This window comes from Chiloscyllium plagiosum, unplaced genomic scaffold (assembly GCF_037043375.1).
Source record: "Chiloscyllium plagiosum isolate Xiang-an unplaced genomic scaffold, Cpla_swu_hap1 HiC_scaffold_29, whole genome shotgun sequence".
Taxonomy (NCBI): domain Eukaryota; kingdom Metazoa; phylum Chordata; class Chondrichthyes; order Orectolobiformes; family Hemiscylliidae; genus Chiloscyllium; species Chiloscyllium plagiosum.
Window position 1 is genome coordinate 9,766,535 of NW_028270167.1, and position 25,675 is coordinate 9,792,209.

Here is a 25,675-nt window from a genome sequence, read left to right on the forward strand (position 1 = left end):
AGACCACCTGCTGTGGGTTGACCAACAATGCTATTAAGGAGGGAACTTCAGGACTTTGATCCAACAACTGTGAAGGAACGGTGATATATTTCCAAGTCAGGATGGTGCGTGGCTTAGAGATGGTGGTGTTCCCATGTAACAGCTGCCCTTGTCCCCCTCATTGGTAATGGTCATGTGTTAGAAGGTGCTGTATGAGGATCTTTGGTGAATTTCTGCAGTGCATCTTGTTGACAGTACACACTGTTGTTACTGAGCATCAGTGGTGGAGGGAGTGGATGTTTGTGGGTATGATGCCAGTCAAGCAGGCTGCTTTGACCTGGATGGTGTCAAGCTTTTTGAATGTTGTTGGAGCTGCACCTGTCCAGGCAAGTGAAAAATATTCCATCACACTCCTTGTAGATGATGGACAGGCTTTTGGGAGTCAGGAGGTGAGTTACTCACCGCAGTATTCCCAGCCTCTGACCTGCTGTGATTATGTGGTGAGTCCAACTGAGTTTCTGGTCAGTGATAATCCCAGGATGTTGATAGTGGAATGATTCAGTGATGCTAACACCATGAATGACAAGGGGTAGTGGTTATATTGTCTCTCACTGGTGATGGTCATAGTCTGACATTTATCTGGTGTCAATGTTACTTGCCACTTACCAGCTCAAACCTGGGCATTGTCCAGATCTTATTGCATTTGAACATGCACTGCTTCAGTATCTGAGGAGTCATGACTGATACTGAACATAGTGCAATCATTGGCAAACATCCCCACTTTTGATCTTATGATTGAGGGAAGGTCATTGACGAAGCAGCTGAGGAATCCCTGCAGCGATGTCCTGGAGCTGAGATGACTGACCTCCATCAACCACAATCATCTTCCAATGTGCCATATATGACTCTAACCACCAGAGAGTTTGTCCTCTGATGCCCAGTTTTACTGGGGCTCCTTGATGCCATACTTAGTTGAATGCAGCCTTGATGTCAAGGGCTGTTGCTCTCCCCTCAACTCTGGAATTCAGCTCTTTTGTCAATGTTTGAACAAAAGGCTGAAATGAGGTCAGGGGTTGAGTGGCCCTGGCAGAACCCAAACAGGGCATCACTGAGCTTGTTATTGCTGAGCAGGTGCTGTTTGATAGCACTGTTGATGACACCTCCCATCACTTTACTGATGATCAAGAGTAGACTTTTGGGGTGGTAATTGGCTGGGGTTGGATTTGTCCTGCTTTTTATGTACAGGAAATACCTGTTCAATTTTCCACATTGTGTGGATACCACTGTTGTAACTGTACTGGAACAGCTTGGCTAGGGGAGCAGCAATGTCTGGAGCACAAGTCTTCAGTACTATTGCTGGAATCTTGTCACACTTGCCAATGGGGCCTTTGCATATTGCCATGGCTGAGGACTGCTTAGCATCAATGCAAGCTGCCTGTTTTTGTGACAGCACTAATTGGCACAATATGGCAAGGAAGGGCTGCTTTGAGCATGGAGGTAGGCACTAAGTGAGTGAGCACTAAAAAATCAAACCCTGAGATGTAGCTTGATCCTGTCTGAGAGCTGGCTGGGTGCCTGCGCTTACAGTGTCCCAGCTACAGCCTTTCAGTGATAGATGCTGGTGCTCCCCGCTATACAAGTCTGCCCTTTCGCACTGCCTTCCAAGAACTATGCCAGGATGATCATGATGGGTTGGCAGATGCCAGTGTCCACTGACAATGGATGAATGCAGCTGGTGCCTATGAATTGTGTCCTGAGATGCTATTGCTCAGTGTCCAGCATGGATGATTTCAGAGAAAGTGGCCAGTTAAGTCTGCCAGGTAGAAGCTGTGATTTCCTGCAACTTTTTCTGACATCCATCACGTTTGGTGAATTGGATAAAGTGGGAGCGTGAAAATGCGCAGGGTGAGTTGTGGTGTTAACAGGGTATTTAATGAGAGTTCATCCTTGTCATTTTGCATCTCGCCTCTGCCAATTGACAATCTCACCACACTGCTTGGGAAAAGCATAAAAGATAGTGCAAGATCGTTTTGACATTGTGATGGGTATCGCTGCATTCTCACCCAATTTTTCCACCCATCTTGCCAAGGATGCATTGCTCAGACCTCTGCAGGACTTTGCTGAAATATTGAGGATCAGCTTCTGTAATGTGGAGGTCAGTCCACCAGAGAACAACAGTACCATCCTCATCAGCAGGCTTAATTGTAAAGTCAGCATTGGATCTGAGATCATAGAGTGCAGTCAGTTCACAAGGAGACAGATTGGAATGGGTAGGAGGGCAGAGCAATTGAGATAACCAATGTCACGTCGACAGTTCTCAATGAACAGATTGAATGCAGGTAAAGCTATAGGAAAGGGGTCAAGGTGGAGGAAGAATGTTAGTGGTGGACAAAGGAGTCTGTGAGGCAGGACAAGAACCCTTGACCAAAGAATGGGCACAGAGGCGAAGGTGATGGAAGAAACATTCAACATTATGTCCTGCCTGAAATCTATTGTGGTGGAGATGCAGAGGGATAAAACTGAGACCGTTGCTGACTACAGAACGTCCAGCTTTGGAGAGCAGAAGGTCAGGAGGGACAGCAAATACACCACAGGAGATGGGGTTGTGAGAGGGGCTGGAATCAGAAGGAAGGGGAGGAAGGTTCCGGGGGCTGTGGGTTTCTGAGTTGCTGCATTTTGTTGCAGATTTGCCATTCTAGTGCATAATCCCATCTCTTAGGAATGGCCACAAAGCATTTCAAATATAGCAAATTAATTTGAAGTGCAATGTCTGAAGTAATTCTGTGGAAAATGCAGAAATCATTCTATTCATAATAAACTTCTCCAGTATCAATGAGATGAATGCCTAGCTGATCTGATCTTGGTGATATTGGTTGAAGGAGGAGAATTGCCTTCACTTCATGAAGTGACATTGAAATATAAGGTCTGTCAGAAATGTGCAAGAAAAGTCTTAGAATAACATAGCATTTTTAAAATGCTTTATTTAAAAAAACGATTAGACTATATTACAAAATGCTCCACAATTGCGTTGTATTAAGATGTGACATCCATAGCCAAATAGTACTTAATGCAATTTAATTCTAAGAAGTACAATTTTGCAGTGAGTTGGAGGTGACAATCAAAAAGAAACAAGAGATGCTAAAGGAAGTGCCTGTAATCAACGGAACCTCTGGTGATGCAGAAGAGGATGAACTTCATATTGAGGATTTAAACCTACACGTTACACCGGTGAGAATAAAATTTTAAAGCAAATGTGACCTCTTTTTAAGCCCTGTATATTTAAAAAATGAGCCTTATTAATCCAGAAAGACCAAGTTTCTTAAACTTTTATATCCTCACATTTTGCCATATTTCTTAGCTGATGATCAGACTTGTGCATTTTGCAGTTTTATGGGTTTCAGAAGTTTGGAGTTCTATACTGTCTTATTAATACTGAATTTAGACATTTTCTTTTGTTTCCCATTCAGTGAAAGGATATCAGTAATAAAAATGAAAAGTGCTCAAAATAGATAGCAGAATCTTAGAAATGGGTGGAAATGCTAAGGTTTTGTAAGAAGATCCTTCATTAGAATTGGCACTTTTTCAAATTTTCAGTGTTCTCAGTTTTCTTTTAATTCTGTTCACAAGGCATTATTTTTGCACATGTATCATTGCTATCAGTATCAAGCTCTCCTACTTCATTTGTGGCACAGTCAAATGAAGGGCAGAACTATTACTACCTTTACACCTAGCTTCAGAAGGGAAATATTCCCTCAGTTACCAGGGCAGCATTTGTCATTTCTGAAATTATCCACTCTTATGGCCTGCCTAGGTAAGATTGCTAGTTAAAATACTGGGTTTAGCTGAAATGTGGTCACTTTAGTGCTACAAACCCTGACCAAATAATTAATGGACTGAAACTGTCAGAGCAGTACACTGGTAAGATAGGAACCATATTGAACTCTTCAATTCCTGGACCATCAAAACAGGCAGTTTTGACTTCTTATCTGTTGTATGAAGATTTATTGCTGAGAGATCATAATGCAGCTGTCCATTTCTTGCTTGTGCATGTTTAACATTGTCTAAAATATTAATTTTTAACGTTTCAGACAAGCATTCCAACAGCTGGTTCATTTAATAGTCAATTGTAATTTGCCACAAAATCTATTTATAAATTGTTTCATTTGTTTCAACATCTTCAGAAGCCAAATCACAGCAGCTCCCCGGTTCTCAGAACTGAAGATGAGGAAGTCAGCATGGATAAGTAAGTGAGGAATATGCAGTACTTTCAGACCACTTTGCTTCCTGTCATGTCTTCGAATCACATAATTGTTACAGTGCAGAACGAGGCTGTTTAGCCCATCATGTCAGCACTGGCTATTCCACTTTTGAAGTTCAGAAGTAAAAAAGCGAATAAAGTTACAGTGTATGTTTTTAACAGCAATTTTTATATTTGAAGAGTGTGGTGCTGAAAAGCACAGCCGCTCAGGCAGCATCCGAGGAGCAGGAGAATCGACATGTCGGGCATAAGCCCTTCATCAGGAATGAGAGGCCCAAGGGGGCTGAGAGATAAATGGGAGGGAGGTGGGGCTGGGGGAAAGGTAGCTGAGAATGTGATAGGTAGATGAAGATGGAGGTGAAGGTGATAGGCTGGAGAGGAGGGCGGAGTGGATACATGGGAAGATGGACAGGTATGACAGGTCAAGAGGGTGGTGTCAAGTTGGAAGTTTGGATCTGGCATAAGGTGGGGGAGGTGAGATGAGGGAACTGGTGAAATTGACATTTATTCCTTGTGGTTGGAAGGTCCCAAGGTGGAAGATGAGGCGTTCTTCCGCTAGTCGTTGGTTGACTAGGATTTGGCCATGGAGGAGGCCTAGGACTTGCATGTCCTTGGCGGAGTAGGACGAGGAGTTGAAATAGTTGGCCACAGGGAGGTGCAGTTGGTTAGCGCTTGTGTCCCAGAGATGTTCTCTGAAACATTCAACAAGTTGACTTTCTGTCTCCCCAGTGTAGAGGAGACCACACCGACAGCAATGGACACAATAGAGGAGGTGTATGGATGTGCATGATAATCTCTACCAGATGTGGAAGGATCCTTAGTGGCCTTGGATGGAGGTGAGGGGGGAGGCATGGCCGCAGGTTTTACACCTCTTGTGGTGGCAAGGGAAAGTGCCAGGAGTGGAAGATGGGTTGGTGGGAGGTGTGGACTAATGAGGGGTCACGGAGAGAATGACCTCCTCAGAACTGGAGAAGGAAATATATCTCCGGTGGTGGGGTCCAATTGTGGGTGGCTGAAATTGCGGGGGGTAATGTGTTTTATTCAGAGATTGATGGGGTGGAAGGTGAGGAGCGGGCTATCCTTATTGCACTTGGAGGGGTCAGGTTCAAGGGCTGAAGTGGTCTGTGAAGCAACAGGCTATCTGGGATGTTCTGGAATGGATTTGATCCACCTGGGAGCAGATGTAGAGGAATTGACAGAAAGAGATAGTGTTCTTGCGGGGTGGGGGATTGGTTGTGGGAGGAGGTTTAGTCCAGGTAGCTAGCGAGTCAGTGAGTTTGAAGTGATGTCTGCATTGAGTCGATCAAGGAAATTGAGATGGAGAGGTCCAGGAAAAGGAGGGAGGTGTCCGAGATGATCCAGATGAACTTGAGGTCAGTGTGGAAGGTGATCATGAATTTGATGAACTGTTCAACCTCCTCATGGGAGCACGAGGTGGTGCCGATACAGTCATCGATGTAGCGGAGGAAAAGGTGGGGAATGGTGCCGGTGTAGCTGCAGAAGATGGACTGTTCCACATACCTGACAAAGAGGTAGGCATAGCTGGGGCCCATGTGGGTTCCCATGGCTACCCCTTTGGTCTGAAGGAAGTGGGAGGATTTGAAGAAGAAATCGTTGAGGGTGATGACCAGTTCAGCCAATCGAATGAGTACAGTGGAAGGGTACTGGTTGGTTCGGCAGGAGAGGAAGAAACGGAGGGCTTGGGGGCCCTCATCATGGCAGATGGACATGTACAAGGACTGAATGTCCATGGTGAAGATAAGTGTGTGAAGTTTGGGTAAGACTCCCCCTCCCATTCTGCCAATTTCACATATGTCCTGAGCCTCTTCCATGGCCAAATCCTAGCCACCCGACGACTAGAGGAAGAACACCTATTCTTTCGCCTTGGGACACTCTAACCACATGGAATCCATGTCAATTTTGCCTGTCTACCCATTTCCCTTCCACCCACGTAACCCCGAGCCAACCCTCCAACTCGGCAACGCTCTCTTGAACTGTCCTCCCTGTCCATCTTCTTTCCCACCTGTCCGCTCCACCCTCTGCTCTGACCTATCACCATCATCCCACACCTTCATCTACCCATCACCTTCCTAGCTACCTTCACCGAAGCCCCACCCCCTCCCATTTATCTCTCAGCTCCCTTGTGTCCCCCCACCCCCTATTCCTGATGAAGAGCTTATTCTTGAAATGTCGATCCTTCTGCTCCTCAGATGCTGCTTGGTTGGCTGTGCTTTTGCAGCACCACACTTTTTTGACTCATTGGAAGGTCTCTTGTTCAGAACTCCTATATTTTGCATTGATTCTTTCTGCAGCATTGTCCCAAGGATGTTTATTTCCATGTTTTTGTACTCCCATTTAAAGCAATAGGGAATATATTTAAAAATGAACACAGATTGGAGCAACTTTGAATGCCTTTGGCAAGTCATACCAGAACATGGTTATAATATGGCCAATTGTTGAGTAGCTCTCACTTTGTTCAATCCTACACTAGCAAAGTACTTTTATGAAAATCCCCCTTTAACTCACCAGTGTGTTTTGTGACCTTGGGGTAAAAGATACCCTAGAAAATGGTGACCACTATAACATGGTAGAATTTAACATTCAGTTTGAGAGTAAGAATCTTGAGTCAGAAACAGCTATGCTAAACTTAAGTAATAGTAATTACAAAGGATGAGAGCAGAATTGGCTGGAGTGGATTGAGGAAGGTGTTTAGCAGGAAAGATGGTTGAGGAACAATGGCTGATGTTTCCGGAAATAATGACTCACAGCAAAGATACATGCCACTGTGAAGGTAGGATTCTAGAAAGGGGATTGACCATCCAAGGAAGTAGGATAGTATCAAATTGAAAGAAAAAAATTCAATGTGGCAAAGATTAGTGGTAGGTAAATCAAAGGATTAAGAAAGTTTTAAAAACCAGCAAAAAAAGGCTGAAAAAAAAAACAAAAAGGGAGAAAGTAAATTTAGAGGATAATTTTGCAAGTAATAGCAAGACAGACAGCAAGAGCTTCTTTAAATATATAAACAGAACTGAAAGGCCAAAGTGAGCATAAACTGCTTATTGAGTAGGTTGTGCTGGTATTTATTGGAGTTTAAAAAAATGAAGGGCAACCTTATTAAAACATACATTTTTAGTCAGCTTGACAGGATAGTGCTGAGAAGTTGTTTCTGCTTGGTGGAGAGACTGGGACCAGAGGCATAACCACAGTGTGAAGAGTTAGGACAGAGATGAAGAGGAATTTCTTATGTGAGGATAGTGAATATGTGGAATTCTTTCCTAGAGGGCTTTATAGGCTGGAACTTTTAGTATATTCAAGGCGAAGATAGATCTTCAATCAGTAAGGGAATTGAGAAATGGCGAGAAAATGGAAAATGAAAATATGGCAAAAAGGCAGGAAAGTGGAGTTGAGAATTTTCAGATCAGTCATGATCTCATTGAATGGTAGACCAGACTCGATTGGCTAAATGGCCTGTTTCTGTTTCTATATCTTATGGTTTTATTATGGTTATTATTATGGTCTTAGGTGTATATGAAGAGGCAAGTGTCAAGAAGGATTTGACAGTGAAGATGAGGTAACTCAAAGTTGTAATGACACAAAGTTAGAGCTTTAGAAGTCTATAAATCGTAAGAGATGAAGAGTTTCCAAGTTATCTTAGCATGCAGTGATGAGTGCAGTCATGTAATAAGTCTTGATTTCAAAACTGGAAGGAGGAAGAGTAACTTGTGAATTTTATGAAGATTCAAACTAACCTACATGACTTCTATTACAAATTGAAATGGACTGGTTACTCTACTTTTCCCAGTGTAAGGTACTATATCTCTGCTGAAGGACTATCCATCAATAAAGCCAAAGAGTTCCTAATGAGACAGACCCGCTCACTTCGGAAGCGGCAGACAGCACTTAAGTCGGCTAAGCAGCAGTGGAGGCATGACGTCAAAAAAGCACAGAATGACGTGCAAGATCCAAAGAGTAGTCAAATCCTGCAGGATGCCTACAAAAACCTGGAACAGGTGAGTGGATTAGCCTAAAGGAACATTCACTGAAAGCAGAAAATTCACACTCCTGTTAACAGTGTGTGCATATTTTCAACCCACTGAGTCTTCCATGAGATGCATTTAAATAGCTTCTGTGAAGGAACAATAGATCAATGATGTGTTTGAAATACATAGATATTAACCAACAAAAAGTTGAAATGCTTCTTCCAAACAATTAAAGGGATCAAAGAAAGCAGATTAGGAGAGATTTTAAATTTAATTTTCTTTCTTTTCCTGGATTATGATTTCACCAGTTTTGGTGATCATTTAGTACCCTGGTCAAATGATTTTGTAAATCCAATGAGGTTTAACAGGCAGCATGACTGCTTATTTCAGTTCTTGCCCTGATTGCATATTAATGTTCACTGACTTGAGAGTTTAGTTTGAAACTCTGAGGTTCATGGCTGAGTGCCGCATTCAAGTATATGAACCTACTCATTCACCAAGGAATAAATTAGCTACTTTTCAACAGTGGCTTAGTGAAACCTAAAGGATTTTTTTTTGTTTTTGTTGATTCCTTAATATGATGGCCAGTAATGCAGGTGCAAGTGCAGCTTTTAGATTAGATTACATTACAGTGTGGAAACAGGCCCTTCAGCCCAACAAGTCCACACCGACCCGCCAAAGCGCAACCCACCCAGACCCCTACATTTACCCCTTACCTAACACTACGGGAAATTTAGCATGGCCAATTCACCTGACCTGCACATCTTTTGGACTGTGGGAGGAAACCGGAGTACCCGGAGGAAACCCACGCAGACACGGGGAGAACGTGCAAACTCCACACAGTCAGTCGCCTGAGGCGGGAATTGAACCCGGGTCTCTGGCGCTGTGAGGCAGCAGTGCTAACCACTGTGCCACCGTGCCGCCCACAATATTATTAGAAGTAAATATTAGAAGTGAATATTAGAAGTAAAAATAATTCTATCAATATAATTGAACGGCACAGTGGTTCAGTGGTTAGCACTGCTGCCTCACAACACCAGGAACCCACAATTTGATTCCAGCCTTGGGCAACTGTCTGTGCCAAGTTTGCACATTCTCCCTGTGTCCGCATGGATTTCCTGTGGGTGCTCCGGTTTCCTCCCACAATCCAACGATGTGCAGGCTAGCTGGATTGGCAATGGGAAATTGTCCCTAATGTCCAGGAATGTGGAGGCTAAGTGGATTAGCCATGGAAAATGTGGGGTTACAGTGATAACATAGGGGGTGGATCTGATGTTGTTCGGTGGGTCGGTGTGGTCTTGATGAGCCGAATGGCCTTCTTCCTCATTGTAGGGATTCTATGATCCTGTGAAAAAGTTTGAGTACTTGGTTCAGTGCTCATGTTCTTCTATATTGCTTTAGGAAGCCCAACATCTGGATGAGATGAAAATGACAATGAGGCAGGGCCAGGTGTTATTACAAAAGAAGGAGGAAAAACTTAATCAGCTGGAATCATCGCTTGCTGAAGAGGTGGGTATCTTTTGAACACAACTCACTTAGGTGAATCAGGTCATACCTCTGCAATGCCGAAGGCTCACCTCAATGAATCCAGAGGTGGAAAATGCTCGGCCCTGAGAGATGGTTTCCAAGCTTCTCTAATGGAACCAGCATCATAGAGAAGTGGTTCTTTGCTGTTTTTTGCAAGGTAAACTTTGGGAAAATTGAGTGGCAAGGTTCATTTTTGAATCAGAATCACCTGTGTTTTTATGTTACCTGAACTTCCTTCTCCCAGGAATAAGAATTTGAAAATATTGCTCTTCTAATTTCTTCTCCTGTTCTCCTCATTAATTGCAGCAGTACCATTTTACTACCTTACACAAGTAGACACAGCATACACAAGCCTCTACGATGAATAAATTTGATAGTAGCACTATTAGTTTCAGCTGAGCCCAGATCTATCGCCACCTGTTTTCCAAATTTATGCTTCCCAAAATAGGTGGACGAACTAGCTGGTTAACCCATTCTAATCCAGTGGTGTCACCCCACCTGAAACCTGCTAACTGAGCACACAGAAGGAAAATTGTATTTTAAAAATGTTTGTCTGCTGTAGATCGTGTGAATTTAAACTTTTCAATCCATTAGATTTCAGATGAAGAAGCACCAAAAGGCACAGGGGACAAGAAAGCAGTGACTTTTGACCTTACAGACTCCGATGACATCAGCAGCATTGCCAGCATCAATTCACCTCAGCAGAAAAGTGAGTTCAAAAACAAGCATTGTTAGTTCTGTAATAAGCAATATTTCCACTGCACATTCTAGTTACAATTACTAAATTTTTTTTTGCATTGATCTTGTGTATCTGTAATATGACCTTTTTAGCTGTCTTACCTTTCATTCTTTCTTTGTTGACCATTTAATGTTCTCCTGCCTTCCATGAGTGTAGATAACCTGCTTTACCAGTCATGATTTGGAGACGCCAGTGTTGTATTGGGGTGTACAAAGTTACAGGTTTTAGTCCAACAGGTTTATTTGGAAGCACTAGCTTTCGGAGTGCTGCTCCTTCATCAGGTGATTGTGGAGAATAAGATTGTAAGACACAGAACTTATAGCAAAAGTTTACAGTGTGGTGTACCTGAAATTATATATTGAAAAAGACCCGGATTGTTTGTTAAGTCTCTCATTTTTAGAATGTCCATGTTGGTTTCAGTTCTTTCATATGTAGATCACAGAAATTATTTTTAAAGTTTACCTTTGCTATAAATTCTGTGTCTTACAATCTTATTCTCCACAATCACCTGATGAAGGAGCAGCACTCCGAAAGCTAGTGCTTCCAAATAAGCCTGTTGGACTATAACCTGGTGTTATGTGATTTTTAACGTTGCTTTACCAGTGGACCACTAAAAGTGGCCAGTAACCACTGAACAATACAATATGAACATGTTAAAAATACTCAGCAGATCATGCAAAATCTTTGGAGAGCAAAAGGGTCAATGTTTTATGACAATGACCATTCATCAAAACTGAATAGAGATACAAATGTAATAGCAGTAGGTTTTGAAATATTGGGATATTTCACTCTCAGTTTCACAAGCTGAGCATTCCTTACCTCATTGTATCAATAAATGAAGACAGGAGAGATGGATCAAGATTTGTAACAACCTGAATCAAGTGAAATGCAAGTAAGGCTGTAGTCTAGCATTAGATAGGAGAAAGTGAAGACTGCAGATGTTGGAGATCAGTTTCGAAAAGTGTGGCGCTGGTAAAGCTCAGCAGGTCAGGCAGCTCCCGAGGAGCAGGAGAATCGACGTTTTTGGCGCAACCCCTTCATCAGGAAGGGCTTTTGCCTGAAATGTCGATTCTCTTGCTTCTTGGATGCTGCCTGACCTGCTGTGCTTTTCCAGTGCCCCACTCCTCGACTAGCATTAGATAGACATGTTGTTCCTGAATGAAATCTCGACTTTTCCGAATGCTAGTATTTCAGATAGCTTATGCTCCCAAACAAAAATCCCTGGCTCAACTACCAGTTACTGAGGGGAACTTTGCAATTGAGCCTGATTCTGTCTTCACCTAAGGTCAGTTGGAAAAATCATTTCTTTCAAAAAAATAATGGGGCTCTTGTGCAGTGATAGTGTCTGTAACTCTGGAATAGGAGGCCCAATTTCAAGTGCCACCTTCTCCAAAGGTGGGTCATAACATCTCTGACGAGAAAGTGAGGTCTGCAGATGCTCGGGATCCTCCTACTGCCCCCTTGACCATGACCCCACCCCCCACCACCAAACCATCATCTCCCAGACCATCCATAACCTCATCACCTCAGGGGATCTCCCATCCACTGCCTCCAACCTCATAGTCCCACAACCCCGCACCGCCCGCTTCTACCTCCTGCCCAAAATCCACAAACCTAACTGCCCCGGCCGACCCATTGTCTCCGCCTGCTCCTGCCCCACCGAACTCATCTCCGTATACCTTGACACAGTCCTGTCCCCCTTAGTCCAGGAACTCCCACCTACGTTCGGGACACCACCCATGCCCTCCACCTCCTCCATGATTTTCGCTTCCCCTGTCCCTAACGCCTTATCTTCACCATGGACATCCAGTCCCTGTACACCTCCATCCCCCATCACGAAGGACTCAAAGCCCTCCGCTTCTTCCTTTCCCGCCGTACCGACCAGTACCCTTCCACTGACACCCTCCTTCGACTGACTGAACTGGTCCTCACCCTGAACAACTTCTCTTTCCAATCCTCCCACTTCCTCCAAACGAAAGGAGTAGCCATGGGCACCCGCATGGGCCCCAGCTATGCCTGCCTCTTCGTAGGATATGTGGAACAGTCCATCTTCCGCAACTACACTGGCCCCACCCCCCACCTTTTCCTCCGCTACATCGATGACTGTATCGGCGCCGCCTCGTGCTCCCACGAGGAGGTGGAACAGTTCATCCACTTCACCAACACCTTCCACCCCGACCTCAAATTCACCTGGACAGTCTCAGGTTCCTCCCTCCCCTTCCTCGACCTTTCTATTTCTATCTCAGGCAACCGAATCAACACGGACATCTACTACAAACCGACCGACTCCCACAGCTACCTGGACTACACCTCCTCCCACCCTGCCCCTGTAAAAACGCCATCCCATTCTCCCAATTCCTCCTTCTCCGCCGCATCTGCTCCCAGGAGGACCAGTTCCAAAAACGCACAACCCAGATGGCCTCCTTCTTCAAGGACCGCAATTTCCCCCCCGACGTGGTCGAAGATGCCCTCCACCGCTTCTCTTCCACTTCCCGCTCCTCCGCCCTTGAGCCCCGCCCCTCCAACCGCCACCAGGACAGAACCCCACTGGTCCTCACCTACCACCCCACCAATCTCCATGTACAGCACATCATCCGCCGTCATTTCCGCCACCTCCAAACGGACCCCACCACCAAGGATATATTTCCCTCCCCTCCCCTATCAGCATTCTGTAAAGACCACTCCCTCCGTGACTCCCTCGTCAGATCCACACCCCCCACCAACCCAACCTCCACTCCCGGCACCTTCCCCTGCAACCGCAGGAGGTGCAAGACTTGCGCCCACACCTCCCCCCTCACCTCCCTCCAAGGCCCCAAAGGAAACTTCCATATCCGCCACAGATTCACCTGCACCTCCACACACATCATCTATTGCATTCTCTGCACCCGATGTGGCCTCCTCTATATTGGGGAGACAGGCCGCCTCCTTGCGGAGCGTTTCAGAGAACACCTCTGGGACACCCGGACCAACCAACCCAACCACCCTGTGGCTCAACACTTTAACTCCCCCTCCCACTCCACCAAGGATATGCAGGTCTTTGGACTCCTCCATCATCAGACCACAGCGAAACGACGGTTGGAGGAAGAGCGCCTCATCTTCCGCTTAGGAACCCTCCAACCACAAGGGATGAACTCGGATTTCACCAGTTTCCTCATTTCCCCTCCCCCCACCTTGTCTCAGTCAAATCCATCGAATTCTGCACCGCCTTCCTAACCTGCAATCTTCTTCCTGACCTCTCCACCCCCACCCCAGTCTGACCTATCACCCTCACCTTGACCTCTTTCCACCTATCACATTTCTGACGCCCCTCCCCCAAGTCCCTCCTCCCTACCTTTTATCTTAGCCTGCTGGACAAACTTTCTTCATTCCTGAAGAAGGGCTTATGCCCGAAACGTCGATTCTCCTGTTCCCTGGATGCTGCCTGACCTGCTGCACTCTTCCAGCAACACATTTTCAGCTCATAACATCTCTGAACAGGTTGATTAAAAAAAAGTTCTAAGAATTTTAATTCTCATGACTTGAACATTTTGAATTATCTTTTGTTCTTCTCACAGCAGATTTAAAGAACGAGTTGTCCTTTGCTCAACGTGCCAACATACAGTATCTCAGTGACTCCGTTCAAAAAATTACCAATGATCTTAACAGCGTTCTGTGTGTTCTTGGATCATTGGGAATGCAACAGTCACCGCTTTTTTCCACAGCACAGACTCTCAATGTCCCACCTCCCAGCAACAGTGTGCCTTTGTCTGTGTATACTTCCATGTCAAGGACCCAGAACAGTGGGTCTTTACTTTCCTCCAACACTATTCCCTTGCCTTCGCAGTGGATTTGGAACAAAGGAACAAATGCCACCACCCATCTTCCCACATCTCAATCTGTAGATGATGCATTAAGTGAGAAGTGGCACAAGTACTTCCCAGGTCAGATGTTAATCTTATCTAATCACTAAAGCTTGTTGCAAATTACCTTTAAACTTCCAACAAAATATTTCCTACTAAAGCTGTATATGATGTTTATTCGTATATATTTTACGTGCCAAGAGGTTGGGAAGTTTGAACAAATGGACGAGTCAATTATTGCAAACTAAAATACTTAGTACATTTGGATCCAGCTTACTCTTTTGAAAAATTTTTTTTGGGGAAAGAAGCTGACTGGTCTTCTGTCCAACATGGGGAGCTGCACTTCTATAGTTGATTTTTAAGTGACAGGGAACTTTATACAGTGTATAATCAAATTCAAATTGCGTTTCAAACCTTAGTTTCCACTCTTGGTGATTTGCATTCATTAGGCAAAACTGAAACTGGCACACAGCACATTTTTATAATGCGCAAATATTTCATGTAATCAGAATTTGACTTGTTTAAATGCACACAGTTATAATTTTTTGTAGCAATTTATAAATTTGTTTCTAATTTTTATTAGGAAAATTACTTGGTAAATAATCTGTGAATTTGATGAGAATACATGCTTGCATAGTGAACTTGTGTAGAAAACAGCATCCAAATGCTTTCTTCAACATTCTGGATAACTTTTTAGATGGGTGCTCTCTGCTGAAAATTGTACCAAGTGCAGAGATGCAATAAAATGTGAAGTAATCAAGACTGGTTGTTGAGGTTTCCAAATGATCTTTTAGGAAAGTTTAAAAAAAGGTTGTTTCACCGAGATGGTGATCCGATAACAAGGAGGTATAGATTCAGAGCTTTCTATAGTAGGCAAGATGAAATTTAGAATGTTTTGTCACACAGCCTAATTAGGTACAGCCGGTTCTGCTATAACGCGTATTTCTTCAATGTAAATTGGCTTTAACACAATTGAAGAACTTATATGGTTAAGTGTAGAACACAGACCTTCCGTACCTGTATTGGCTATAAAGTGATTCCGGCCCTAGTAGCTTGAATGGGGCAGCTCTAGCGCATTTTTAATATTATGTGTGATCACAATAAAGTTATAAGAAGAACAAAGTGGCAGAGTATTATTTAAATGATAATAGATTGGGATATGTTGATTTTTTTTTAAAAAAAGGACCCTTGTATCCTTTTGCCCCAGTCACTGAAAGCAGACAAGTAGTTGCAACAAGCAGTTTGTAAGGCAAATGGTATGTTAGACTTCATTGATGTATTCAAACCCTCTTGCAAAGATGTCCACTTGCAGCTGTGCATAGCCTTGGTGAGACCACACCCGAATCCATGTATACAGTTTTTGTCTCTCTACCCAAAGGTTACACAGAGGGTAGTGTGTGTGTCGAATGGGCTGCCAGAGGAAGTGGTGGGGGCCGGTACAATTGCAACATTTAAAAAAGCATCTGGATGGGTATATGAATAGGAAAGGTTTAGAGGGATATGGGCTGGGTGCTGGCAGGTAGGACTAGATTGGATTGGGATATCTGGTTGGCATGGATGAGTTGGACTGAAGAGTCTGTTTCTGTGCTGTACATCTCTATGACTCTATGACATGAGAACGGAACTATCATCTTACGTCAGAACCGACTGTATTAAATACCTTTTATCAAAAGTTGTGATTGAGGCAGAGACAGATCTTCTCTGCAACCCAGCCAATGTCGGAAAATAATCAATGGGCAGCCCATGATTTTCTATCAAAGAGTATCACTTTCAAGTAAAAGCTTTCAAATTCCAATCAATACTTCTTAATTTACCTTATTTGCACTCTCACATTTCTATTTTTAGTTTTGACAGTATTCCGAGCTCATGACCATTTGCTCCTCAATTGCTTCCCCATCAAAAAAATCAAAAGGTCACAAGAGCATCTATCATCTTGGTCAGTGAATGCTCTTTGAAATAGGAAAACTAAATGAGGAGAGAGCAGAAAGAGTTAACTGTAGTATTGAGTGGTAAATTCTTGGATCAGTCATATCACATTTTCCTGCTTAGTTCATAAACTATGAAAGCAAATCATTGGATTTTTGTTGATTAGTTTTGTTTTTAATCTGATCATATTTTTCTTGTGACCAGGAGGAATCCCAACATTAAGAAGCTCTGCACCCTTTGAGAGCCGTTTGGGATATGTTTCTGCAAGGTAAAATTTTATTTGAGGATAATTCCGTTTGCTTTGAGGTTATTTACCCATTCCATTAAAATTGGGTAACACTTTACTGTGCACGAGAGTGGGTTAGAACTGGGTGCTCCTTGAAACTTTCATTTTATTGAGTCCATTTTCACCCAAGCAGGTCCAACCTCCAGAATTGTCTAGCAGCCTTCAGATCCCTGTTTGAGTTCCTCTCTCTCTAATACTGAAGCATTCTACTGAGCTAACATCCAGTTCACCAATAAATAACAACTCCCAGAGCTGTGACTAGCAGATTATGGTGCTGAGGAATCCAAGATGTTTCAATCCAGCAGATTAATCATTACTATACCATGTTTGAAACCATGTGAAATATGGCTTATCGAAAATGAAATGACAAACTCCCTACCACAAAAAATTTCATGAATGAAGGTTCTTCCAATCTATGCAGTGTTTTGAGCTTTCGCTAAAATCTTCCAACACCTTGTAGGTGTTGTACACCAATATGTATATTTTTTCAAAATAAACTTTTTAAATGAGCCCAGACACATTTCTTCTCTATATAATTTGTACACTCAAGGTGAGTCAGCAGCTCAAGAGATCATGGTGTTCCAATCTAGCATTAGTCATCTTTCATCCAAAGCCAACCAACGTCTACTGATGTTATCATCTGATGTGAAGGGTGACAGACGTTTTTTGTGAACACTGCCTGTATATATATGAGAAAGTCACCAACTAAATATGTGTCACTATCATATAACCCCTTTCCTGTAAAACTATTTGAATAACCTCTGTTATATGACTGCTGAGGAAGCAAATACATCATTACAGCACCCTTGGACCATAGAAGGATCTAATGAAATAGTAACAGGAGAAGGCTGCCCGACCCCTAGAGCCTGCTCCACCATTCAGTAGGATCATGGCTGATCCGACATTGCTCACGTTCGCGTTTTGCTTTTTCCCCTACTGATCAAGAATCTATCCATATGTCACCCTTAAATATGTATATGGATTCTGCCCTACAACTCTCTGTGTTAAGGAGTTGCAAAGACTCTCAACCCTCTGAGAGAAATTCCTTCTCATCTAAGTCTCAAATTGACATCTCACGATTGTGAGACTGTACCCTCTGGTCCTAAACTCTCCCCTGAGGGGAAACATTCTCTCATCATTGACCTTGTCAAGCCCCTCAAGAATCTGTTGTTCTCAGAGAACCAAGTTGATATGTGAGCAGTAACTTACCAGCAGAATTAGACAGCACAAATATAAAGATTTAATTGGTTTTCCAATTGCTAAACAAATTCACAAAAATGATCAGGCAAGTAGTTTCTTTTCTATGTTTGCAAAGTTTCTTTTAGATTTTCTTTCCCTTTTAAATGTGAGTTTTCAAGGCTGTTACCAATAAAAATCCAGATGAGCAGAATTAGCTCTGGGGGACAGCTATTTTTCAGTTCACAGAACCTGGACATACTCCTCAGCTTGTTGGCTGCTATTTAGCAGATATTCAGACTCAAAAAAAATCAGCCATGCCTGTTGGAAGAATGTATCGCACCATAGTGATGCATTTTAGTTTCATATTGTTTTCTCGGCTTAAATCTCAAGACCAATTATCATCTGAATGTATTCTTATTATTTTTTAAACTTATCTTGGCAACAGTCTGCAACGTGTGACTCTATTCATGAAAGTATGAAGTGTGTCACATTGCTTGACAGTCCTATGAATTTCTTATGCAAACAAGTATGGTTGACTAAAATATGCATTTTCTCTGTCTTTTTATCTGCTTTGATCACCCTTCATGAAAAATAGACGATTTGCATGCTTTCCAGTTTTCATATGTGCTATCTGCAAATATGTTCACAAACAGACCTGTGTCTCATTGAGCTTCCACTTCCTAGTCTATCATGCTATTCCTGATTCCTACTCTCCCTGCTCTTAGTTCCTCCCCACTTTCAATTACGTGTTATGTGGCTCAAATTGGCAGCATTGCTCGGCAGTAGTGGTGAAATCCTTTGGAACCTTGAAACTGTTTAATACAGATGAAACGATCTGTGACTAAGCTTTCTTTTATATGGAATATGTTTTTGCAGTCTTTATCTTTTCTCACCAGCATCTGCAGAAATACTCCCTCTGTGTCTTCAAACAACTGGAATCTCTATAACAATCCCCAGTGTATCTTAGCACCACACTAAGTATTGAATCATATGTGTCAACTATATGATCTATTCTGTTTTTTTCTCTGAATTTATTGAAGGAGTAACTATTATTATTAGAAATTCTCAGAAATACACACCGGATCCACCATTGTATGAAAAGAGAAATGTCAAGTTAATTATTTAAGTATAGTCCCATGATCAGAATTTCCTGGTACAAGTAGTTCTTGTACCCTTAACATAGCAAATTATATAAATATTGTGGATACAAGAGCAGGTCAGAGACTGGGAATTCTGTGGTGAGTAACTCGCTATTTGTCAACAGCAAGGCAGAAGTCAGGAATGTGACAAAATATTCCTCAGTTGTCTGGATGGGTGCAGCTGTAACAACAATAATGAAGTTTGATATCAACCAGTTAAACCAGACAGCTTGATTGACATCCCATCTAACATCTTCAACATGTAATACCTCCACCACCATTCCTTCACTGTCACCAGGTCAAAAGCTTGAAATTTTCTCCCTAACTGCACAGTGAACATACCTACACCACATGGACTCTGCAACTGTTAAAGAAGGCAGCTCATCACCACCTTCTCAACCACAATTAGGGAGAGCATCAAGTCAAGGCATAACAGCTAACACCCCCAATAAACCCCCCCCCCCCCCCACCCCCCTGCTGCAATGAAGAAGTTTTACAATAGAATTGAATGGTCATCTTTGATTCCCAAATCTTTGTAGATATAACTGTGTAGAAGAGCTGAAGGGTTTGTGAACCTGGTCTCAGTCTCCCTGAGTTGGGAACAAGAAGCTGGCTCGGATCTCCACTTGTGCTTTCATTGAACCAAAATAGCAGCAGAGAGAGTGGGAGTTGATACTACAAGATGCATGCTGACATATGGAATGAAGATTTAGCACACACAAGCTCACTTATATTTGGGAGTAATTTGTAAATATACATTTCTAAGTGAGCTTGGTTGTAATGATTGCAAGTGTTCATTCACCTGTTGTGATAAAGTTGTGAGATCAGGTACGACACTTGTTTACATGCTGCTCAGTTGTACGCTTTTAGAAAGCAACAACCAAGCACCACATTCCAGTTGATCCTATGGGATTTTCGCCAACTAAGTTATGTTCAAATTACTCCCCCAAATGTTTGGAGTGACAGTTTGGACAAGTTGCTTAGAAGCAATCAAGACTTTTCAAAGACTCAACACAAAGCAGAAAGAGTAAAAGGGAAATAAATGCATCCCTACGGTGCTTTTTCAAAATCTAATTTTATCAGTTTGACAGTAAAGACTATGGTTAATAAGCTAAATATATCAGATGTGGCAACAAGAAAAATTGTGATCAGTCAACTTAAGACTATTACTTCAGCTCTGCTCAGCAATTCTTTTGAATTTAGCTATTTTTCTGTAAAGTACTTATTCCAAATAGAGCAGAGCACATTCACAAAAACATTTTTAAGTCAGAACAGTAAAGTTCTAGGTAAATTGAAATGATAGCCAAATAATCTGAAATTAAATAAATATGAATATGAGAGCAATGGTGAGTTGCTGTATTGACCTAACGGAATGTCAACAAACAAAAATGGTAGAAGGGTTAGTCATCAGCCTGTGCAAAGATATTGTTTTCCTGTTCTATTCACTTGGTACTGTTTAATAAAGGAGGTAAATTTGCACAAATTATATTTTTATGGTAAATCTGTATTTCAAGTTGCTGTTCTGCTGACATTTTGTTTTATTTTAAATGTTGCTTTCTGCAGTGATCAGGTAAAAATGTTACACCAATCACAATCCAAGATTACACAAGGGGACAGGGACTCTATTCAAGGAATGATTGATGCTAATAAAAAATGGCTGGAAAGCTTCAAGAAGGACCCAAAAACGTATCCTTTAAAAAATTCTGAAACCATATCTAGTGCTGATGGTACGGGGATTCAAGAACCATTCTGTCACTTCTGACTTAAATGTGTGACTCTTTTAAAAGAACAAGGATTTAGCTTGCTTCAACCAGGAACAATGTATGGAAAATAAGAAAGAATCATGTAAGCATTTGACTTAGTGCTGATAAGGCAGCACAAAATGCTGGTCTTTATTTGTGCCAATTATAGGTTACTTATGGTGCTGTTAAGCTAAAGAGCAGAGTTTTTAAAACCAATGTGAAATATTACAGCAGTAGCGGGGGTGTAGCAGCTGTTGTGGTATCAGAAGAGGGAAAGAAGCACGTCTGCATCTGTTGCTGAGTTAATCCATGGCTCATAGAAATGGAAGTTGTCAAAGAATATACCCAGAGGATTGAGGATATGACAACAGAGCTGGAATGGCAAAGACAGTAACGTCTTTAAATCTGTATTTTAAACAATGATAAATTTTCCTTTGTGAAAAGTGGCTGAATGATGAGTAAGTTGTTGCACAGATAGGTTTCGGTTTAGATTAGTATTAGGAGAGCTAGGCTGTTTTTAACTTAGCTATATCTCTACAAGATTAGTTAAAAGAAATTAATATTTTTCCCTTGGATAATTGCTTATTCCAGTAATTAATGGTCATTTCATTTGGGGCATAATTTGAATGTAATTCTTTGACCTTTTTAGCTTAATAGGTATAAAATTCATGTTTAATATTTGCTGTTTGATTATTCATGTGTGTAATTTAGTCTTGGAAAATTTCAGACAACTCAGTGGATTGGTCAGATGAAGGAGGGACTGAAATCCTTTCCCTCGGAGCTAAGGTTAAGAGTGTATTTAGTAGATTCATACAGCACAAAAAAGTCCTTCTGGTCCATTGAATCTGCACCGATATAACAACCACTAAAAATGCACTAATTCCAATGTCCTAGAATGTTATGATATTTGAAGAACTCATCTAAATATCTTTTAAAGGTTGCAACGTTTTCAGCCCCCTCTACCTTCCCAGGCAATGCGTTCCAGACTCTCGCCGCCTGCTAAGTGAAAACATTTTTTTTTCCAAATCTCCTCTGAATCCCCTGCCCCTTACCCTAAAATTATGCCCTGTTATGATTGACTCCTCAACCAAGGAGAACAGCTGCTCTCTATTCACCGTGTCCATATCCTTCATAATCTTATACACCTCAGTCTTCTCCGTTCTATAGCAAACAATCCAAGCCTATCTAGTCTCTCCTTGGAGCTCAATTTCTCCATCCCAGGCAACTCCTGGTGAACCTCCTCTGTACCCCTCTAGTGCTATCACATCCTTCCTGTAGTGAGGTGACCAGAACTGGACACAGTACACCAGTTGCGGCCTGACCAACACACTGTACAACTCCAACATTATCTCCTTGCTGTTAGACTCTGCCACATGACTGATGAAAGCAAATGTTCCATATGCCTTCTTAACTATCCTATTCACATACTCTGCTAACTTCAGGGATCTGTAAATAATTACCTCAAGATCCCTCTGTTCCTGTAAGCTATCCAGTGCCCTGCCATTTGTTAAATACTTCCTCATCTTGTTTCTTCTTCCAAAGAGTTTCACTTTGCACTTTAAATACCATCTGCCCATCTGACCAACCCAGCTATATCTTCCTGCAACCTAAAATCATCATCTTCATTACCAATCTTGGTGTTGTCTGCAAATTTCCCTAACACGCCCCTCCAAATTTTCATCTATATCGTTTATGTATATAACAAACAATGAGGGTCCTAGTACTGATCCTTGTGGAACACCATTGGACATTGGCCTTCAGTCACTCAAACAGCCTTCTACCACTATCTTTTGTGTCCTATTACTCAGCCAGTTTATGATTCATCTTGCCAAGTTTCCCTCAGTTCCATGTGCCTTAACCTTCTCAATCAGTTTGTACATGTCCCACCTTCCCCAAAAACAGTCCCAGTGATCCAGGAATCTAAAACCTCCTCTGTTGCACCAACTCTTGAACCACCCATACATGTATCCTATTTTCCTATTTCTAAACTAAACTTGCGAAATAGAGAGCTTGCAGCAATATGAGCTTGTTTGCAACCCAACCATCCTAATTAGTTGTTTCACCTAGTAGATTTTTGTTTTAATGGAAGGAAGAGTTCTTTATTAGTAGAACTCACCTCATTCATCGGAGTTCCTTTGTGAAGAGTAAAAGGCAGGTTTGTTGGCAGGGCCCATTGTTGGAGAATGTTATGGAGTGTGGGAGAAACTGGTGGGTGTTTTCAACAAATTCCAAGAATTACCAGAGAGAAAATTGAAGGATCTGTTACTTCTGTGACAGAGGTACTACTATAATCATAGATTTTTGAAGAGTAGCTGGAATCAACACTAATGTTAAATCAAAGATTTTGGTTGGAGAGTTGTTATGATGCCATACAGCTATCTGAGACTTCATACTGTCTCATTTTCCAAAGCCTTTATGAGCAAAGTGCCAACAGTGGCCAAGTAACTGAAAGAAGTCTCTGCTCCAGGGAGCTATAAATGCTGTTTTGTATGAATCACTAGGAACTGTGCATTGGTGCCCATTAATGAGCTGCTGTGATTTATCTGCTCTCTGACTTTTAGATACCATCTGCTGCAGTGGGTATGAATCATTCTGTGAAGAAAAGGACACGAGTTTTAATTATTTCCGAATGCACACTCAAATTTATGTTCTAGTGTTGTAGAATTGATTTGGGCATAAATACCTCACCTTCACTTGATGCCTCCCAAAGCAGTCTGGTCGAAACCAGGAAGTCATGGCATGTTTGATCTCATAGACATTAAACTTTGCTGCACAAACTTTTAAACTTGTGTTTTGCCCTGTCACTGTGTTATCTATTTAAAAACATTGAGGCTGTTTTGTTTTTTTTTTAAATTAAACTGCACTGGTGGCATCATCAGAAGAAATGGCTCGAAGGGGGTCACTGAGGCTATTAACATAACATAAGAACTAGGAGCAGGAGTAGGCAATTCAGCCCCTCCAGCCTGCACCACCATTTGATGTGACTATGACTGATCTCACCTCAACCTCAACTCTACTTCCCTGCCCATTCTCCATGGCCCCTTAATCAATTATTAAATATCTGTTTTTTACCTTCTTAGATTTAATCAATGTACCAGCATCCACTAGACTCTGATTGGTCAATTGCAGAAATTCACGATCCTTTAAGAGAAGTAAATTCTTCTCCTGTCTCTCTTAAATTTGCTACTGCTATCCTAATAGCAGGACCTCTTGTTCTAGATTGTTTCATGTGATGAATCTTTCTACATCTACCTTGTCAATCCTTTCTGCATTTTATATACCTCAGTTAGACCCCCACACATCCTACTAAACTGCAGAGAGTATAAGCCTAAACTGTTTAATCTCTGTTCATAAGACCACTTCATAAACTCCTTATCTCTGGAATCTCTCCTGCACTGCCACCAGTAAAACTACATCCCTTCTCACGTAAGGGAACCATGGGAAATGCAGGGTTACAGGGATAGGGTAGGGAAGTGGGTCTGGGTGGGATGCTGTTCTGAGGGTTGGTGTAAACTTGATGGGATGAAAGGTTTGGTTCCACATTTATGGATTCTATGATTCTACATAAATAAATATTGTGCCAAGCAAAATCTCAGGCAGGTATCGAAATCTTGTTATATTTCCTTTACGTATGTTTTTAGCCCTCTCTTCACAAGGACAAGCAGGACTCCATCCACTCAAGGTTTAATCCAGCTTGGATTGGATGAAAACAACCAAATCAAAGTCTACCACTTTTGAGAAGCTGAAGTCCTCTAATGGTAGCTTCCCTGTCAGATGGGTGCATACATTAATATTATATCTGATGTATAAACAGGCCCTTTCTTGAAACGCACCTATTTAATAAACTGAAATAGTAAATATTTTGAATCAGTTATTGTTAGGAATAAAGTATTTTCTACTCAGTATTTTTCTAAATAACCCAACTGATTATTAAGCATGTTTGTACAAAGTATCAGAAATTGTGGTGGTGGGGTGACCATGATTTTTGCCAGAGATATAATTGATTGAAGTGTGCATAAAATGCTTTATTTATTTTAAAATGCAATGACTTGATGTTTCATTTTGTATACTGTAGTGTTACTGTTGTGTCACTTATTACCCAGAAAAAATACCTGAACCTGGCCATAAAGGAGAATGGAAGAATTTGTAAAGGGACTCTTCTTCTCAGGCTATATTTTTTTCTGCAAATCCCAACTGTACTTCATATTATACTCAAGATGTACGATTGCATAGATTGACATCAATCTTAACATCACTTTACCCAAATTCATCATATTCTTCTATCACTTATCTTTTCATGAACGTTTCTAGAGGATTTTTGCTTCAGTAGCTGTTGCTGCTAATTTATTCCATGGCCTGTTACCCATTTTATATTAAAAAAAACTTTATTAGTTTCCCCCCTACTGGTTCTAATCATTTTATGTCCTTGGTACTACAGTTCATGAGGTCATCTTGAAGTCTCCAAAGTTGAACTTTTCATCAACACTGAAATGTTAGAAATGTAACATGTAAAATTGGAGGGGAGAGTGGAAAAAGTATAAAATGGAAGATCTGTAATAAGATGGAGGACAGGAGGGATTAAATGATAAAAGAGCTGCTTAGTGCTGCAACAAGCTTTTCTCCACTTATTTACATGGTATATATTGGTCAAATCTTTTACAACTCTTTATTAATTTTACAAGAAAAGCTTTTCATTGTTTTTGAATTTTTTTTATTTGCTTTTGCTTTCTATGATTAACAGTATCAAATCTTCAAACCTGTCAATACTTTGACTATTTAAAAAGTTTTGTCTAGCTCAAAGCATCTTTATATCTCTGTTTAATCATACTAACCTCTGTTGCCCTGAATCTACTTGGTTTAAGCCAGAGTTAATTTTTAAGTGCAATGTTAGTAATAATTTGTTAAATTCTCTGCATTTATTTATTATGAATTATTATTCAGTGGTTTATCTTGATTTGATATGGACATAAAATGTCTTGTACTAAACAGAATCAAAAAGTGAAACAAATTCATTTTGTAGTATCTTTGAGGTATGTATCAAGATGAACACCGCATCTCAGACCTTGAGCTGACTATACACC

General features: G+C 41.6%; 1 protein-coding gene across 14 annotated transcripts in view; it reads left to right on the forward strand.

The window, feature by feature from the left end:
• The window catches only part of cep164 (centrosomal protein 164), a 215,000-nt gene extending 190,013 nt beyond the window's left edge, over positions 1-24,987 (forward strand). For 13 of the 14 annotated variants that reach the window (XM_087976370.1, XM_087976371.1, XM_087976368.1 and 10 more), the window contains 9 exons: positions 3,081-3,207; positions 4,161-4,222; positions 8,040-8,247; positions 9,619-9,726; positions 10,339-10,453; positions 14,038-14,403; positions 16,453-16,516; positions 20,416-20,538; positions 24,236-24,987. In XM_087976370.1, the coding sequence (XP_087832496.1) occupies positions 3,081-3,207; positions 4,161-4,222; positions 8,040-8,247; positions 9,619-9,726; positions 10,339-10,453; positions 14,038-14,403; positions 16,453-16,516; positions 20,416-20,538; positions 24,236-24,332 (1,270 nt within the window). In that variant the 3' untranslated portion in view covers positions 24,333-24,987. The remainder of the gene's footprint in view (positions 1-3,080; positions 3,208-4,160; positions 4,223-8,039; positions 8,248-9,618; positions 9,727-10,338; positions 10,454-14,037; positions 14,404-16,452; positions 16,517-20,415; positions 20,539-24,235) is intronic. The other variant, XM_087976363.1, reaches the window with a different exon arrangement.
• The last annotated feature ends 688 nt before the right edge of the window (positions 24,988-25,675 follow it).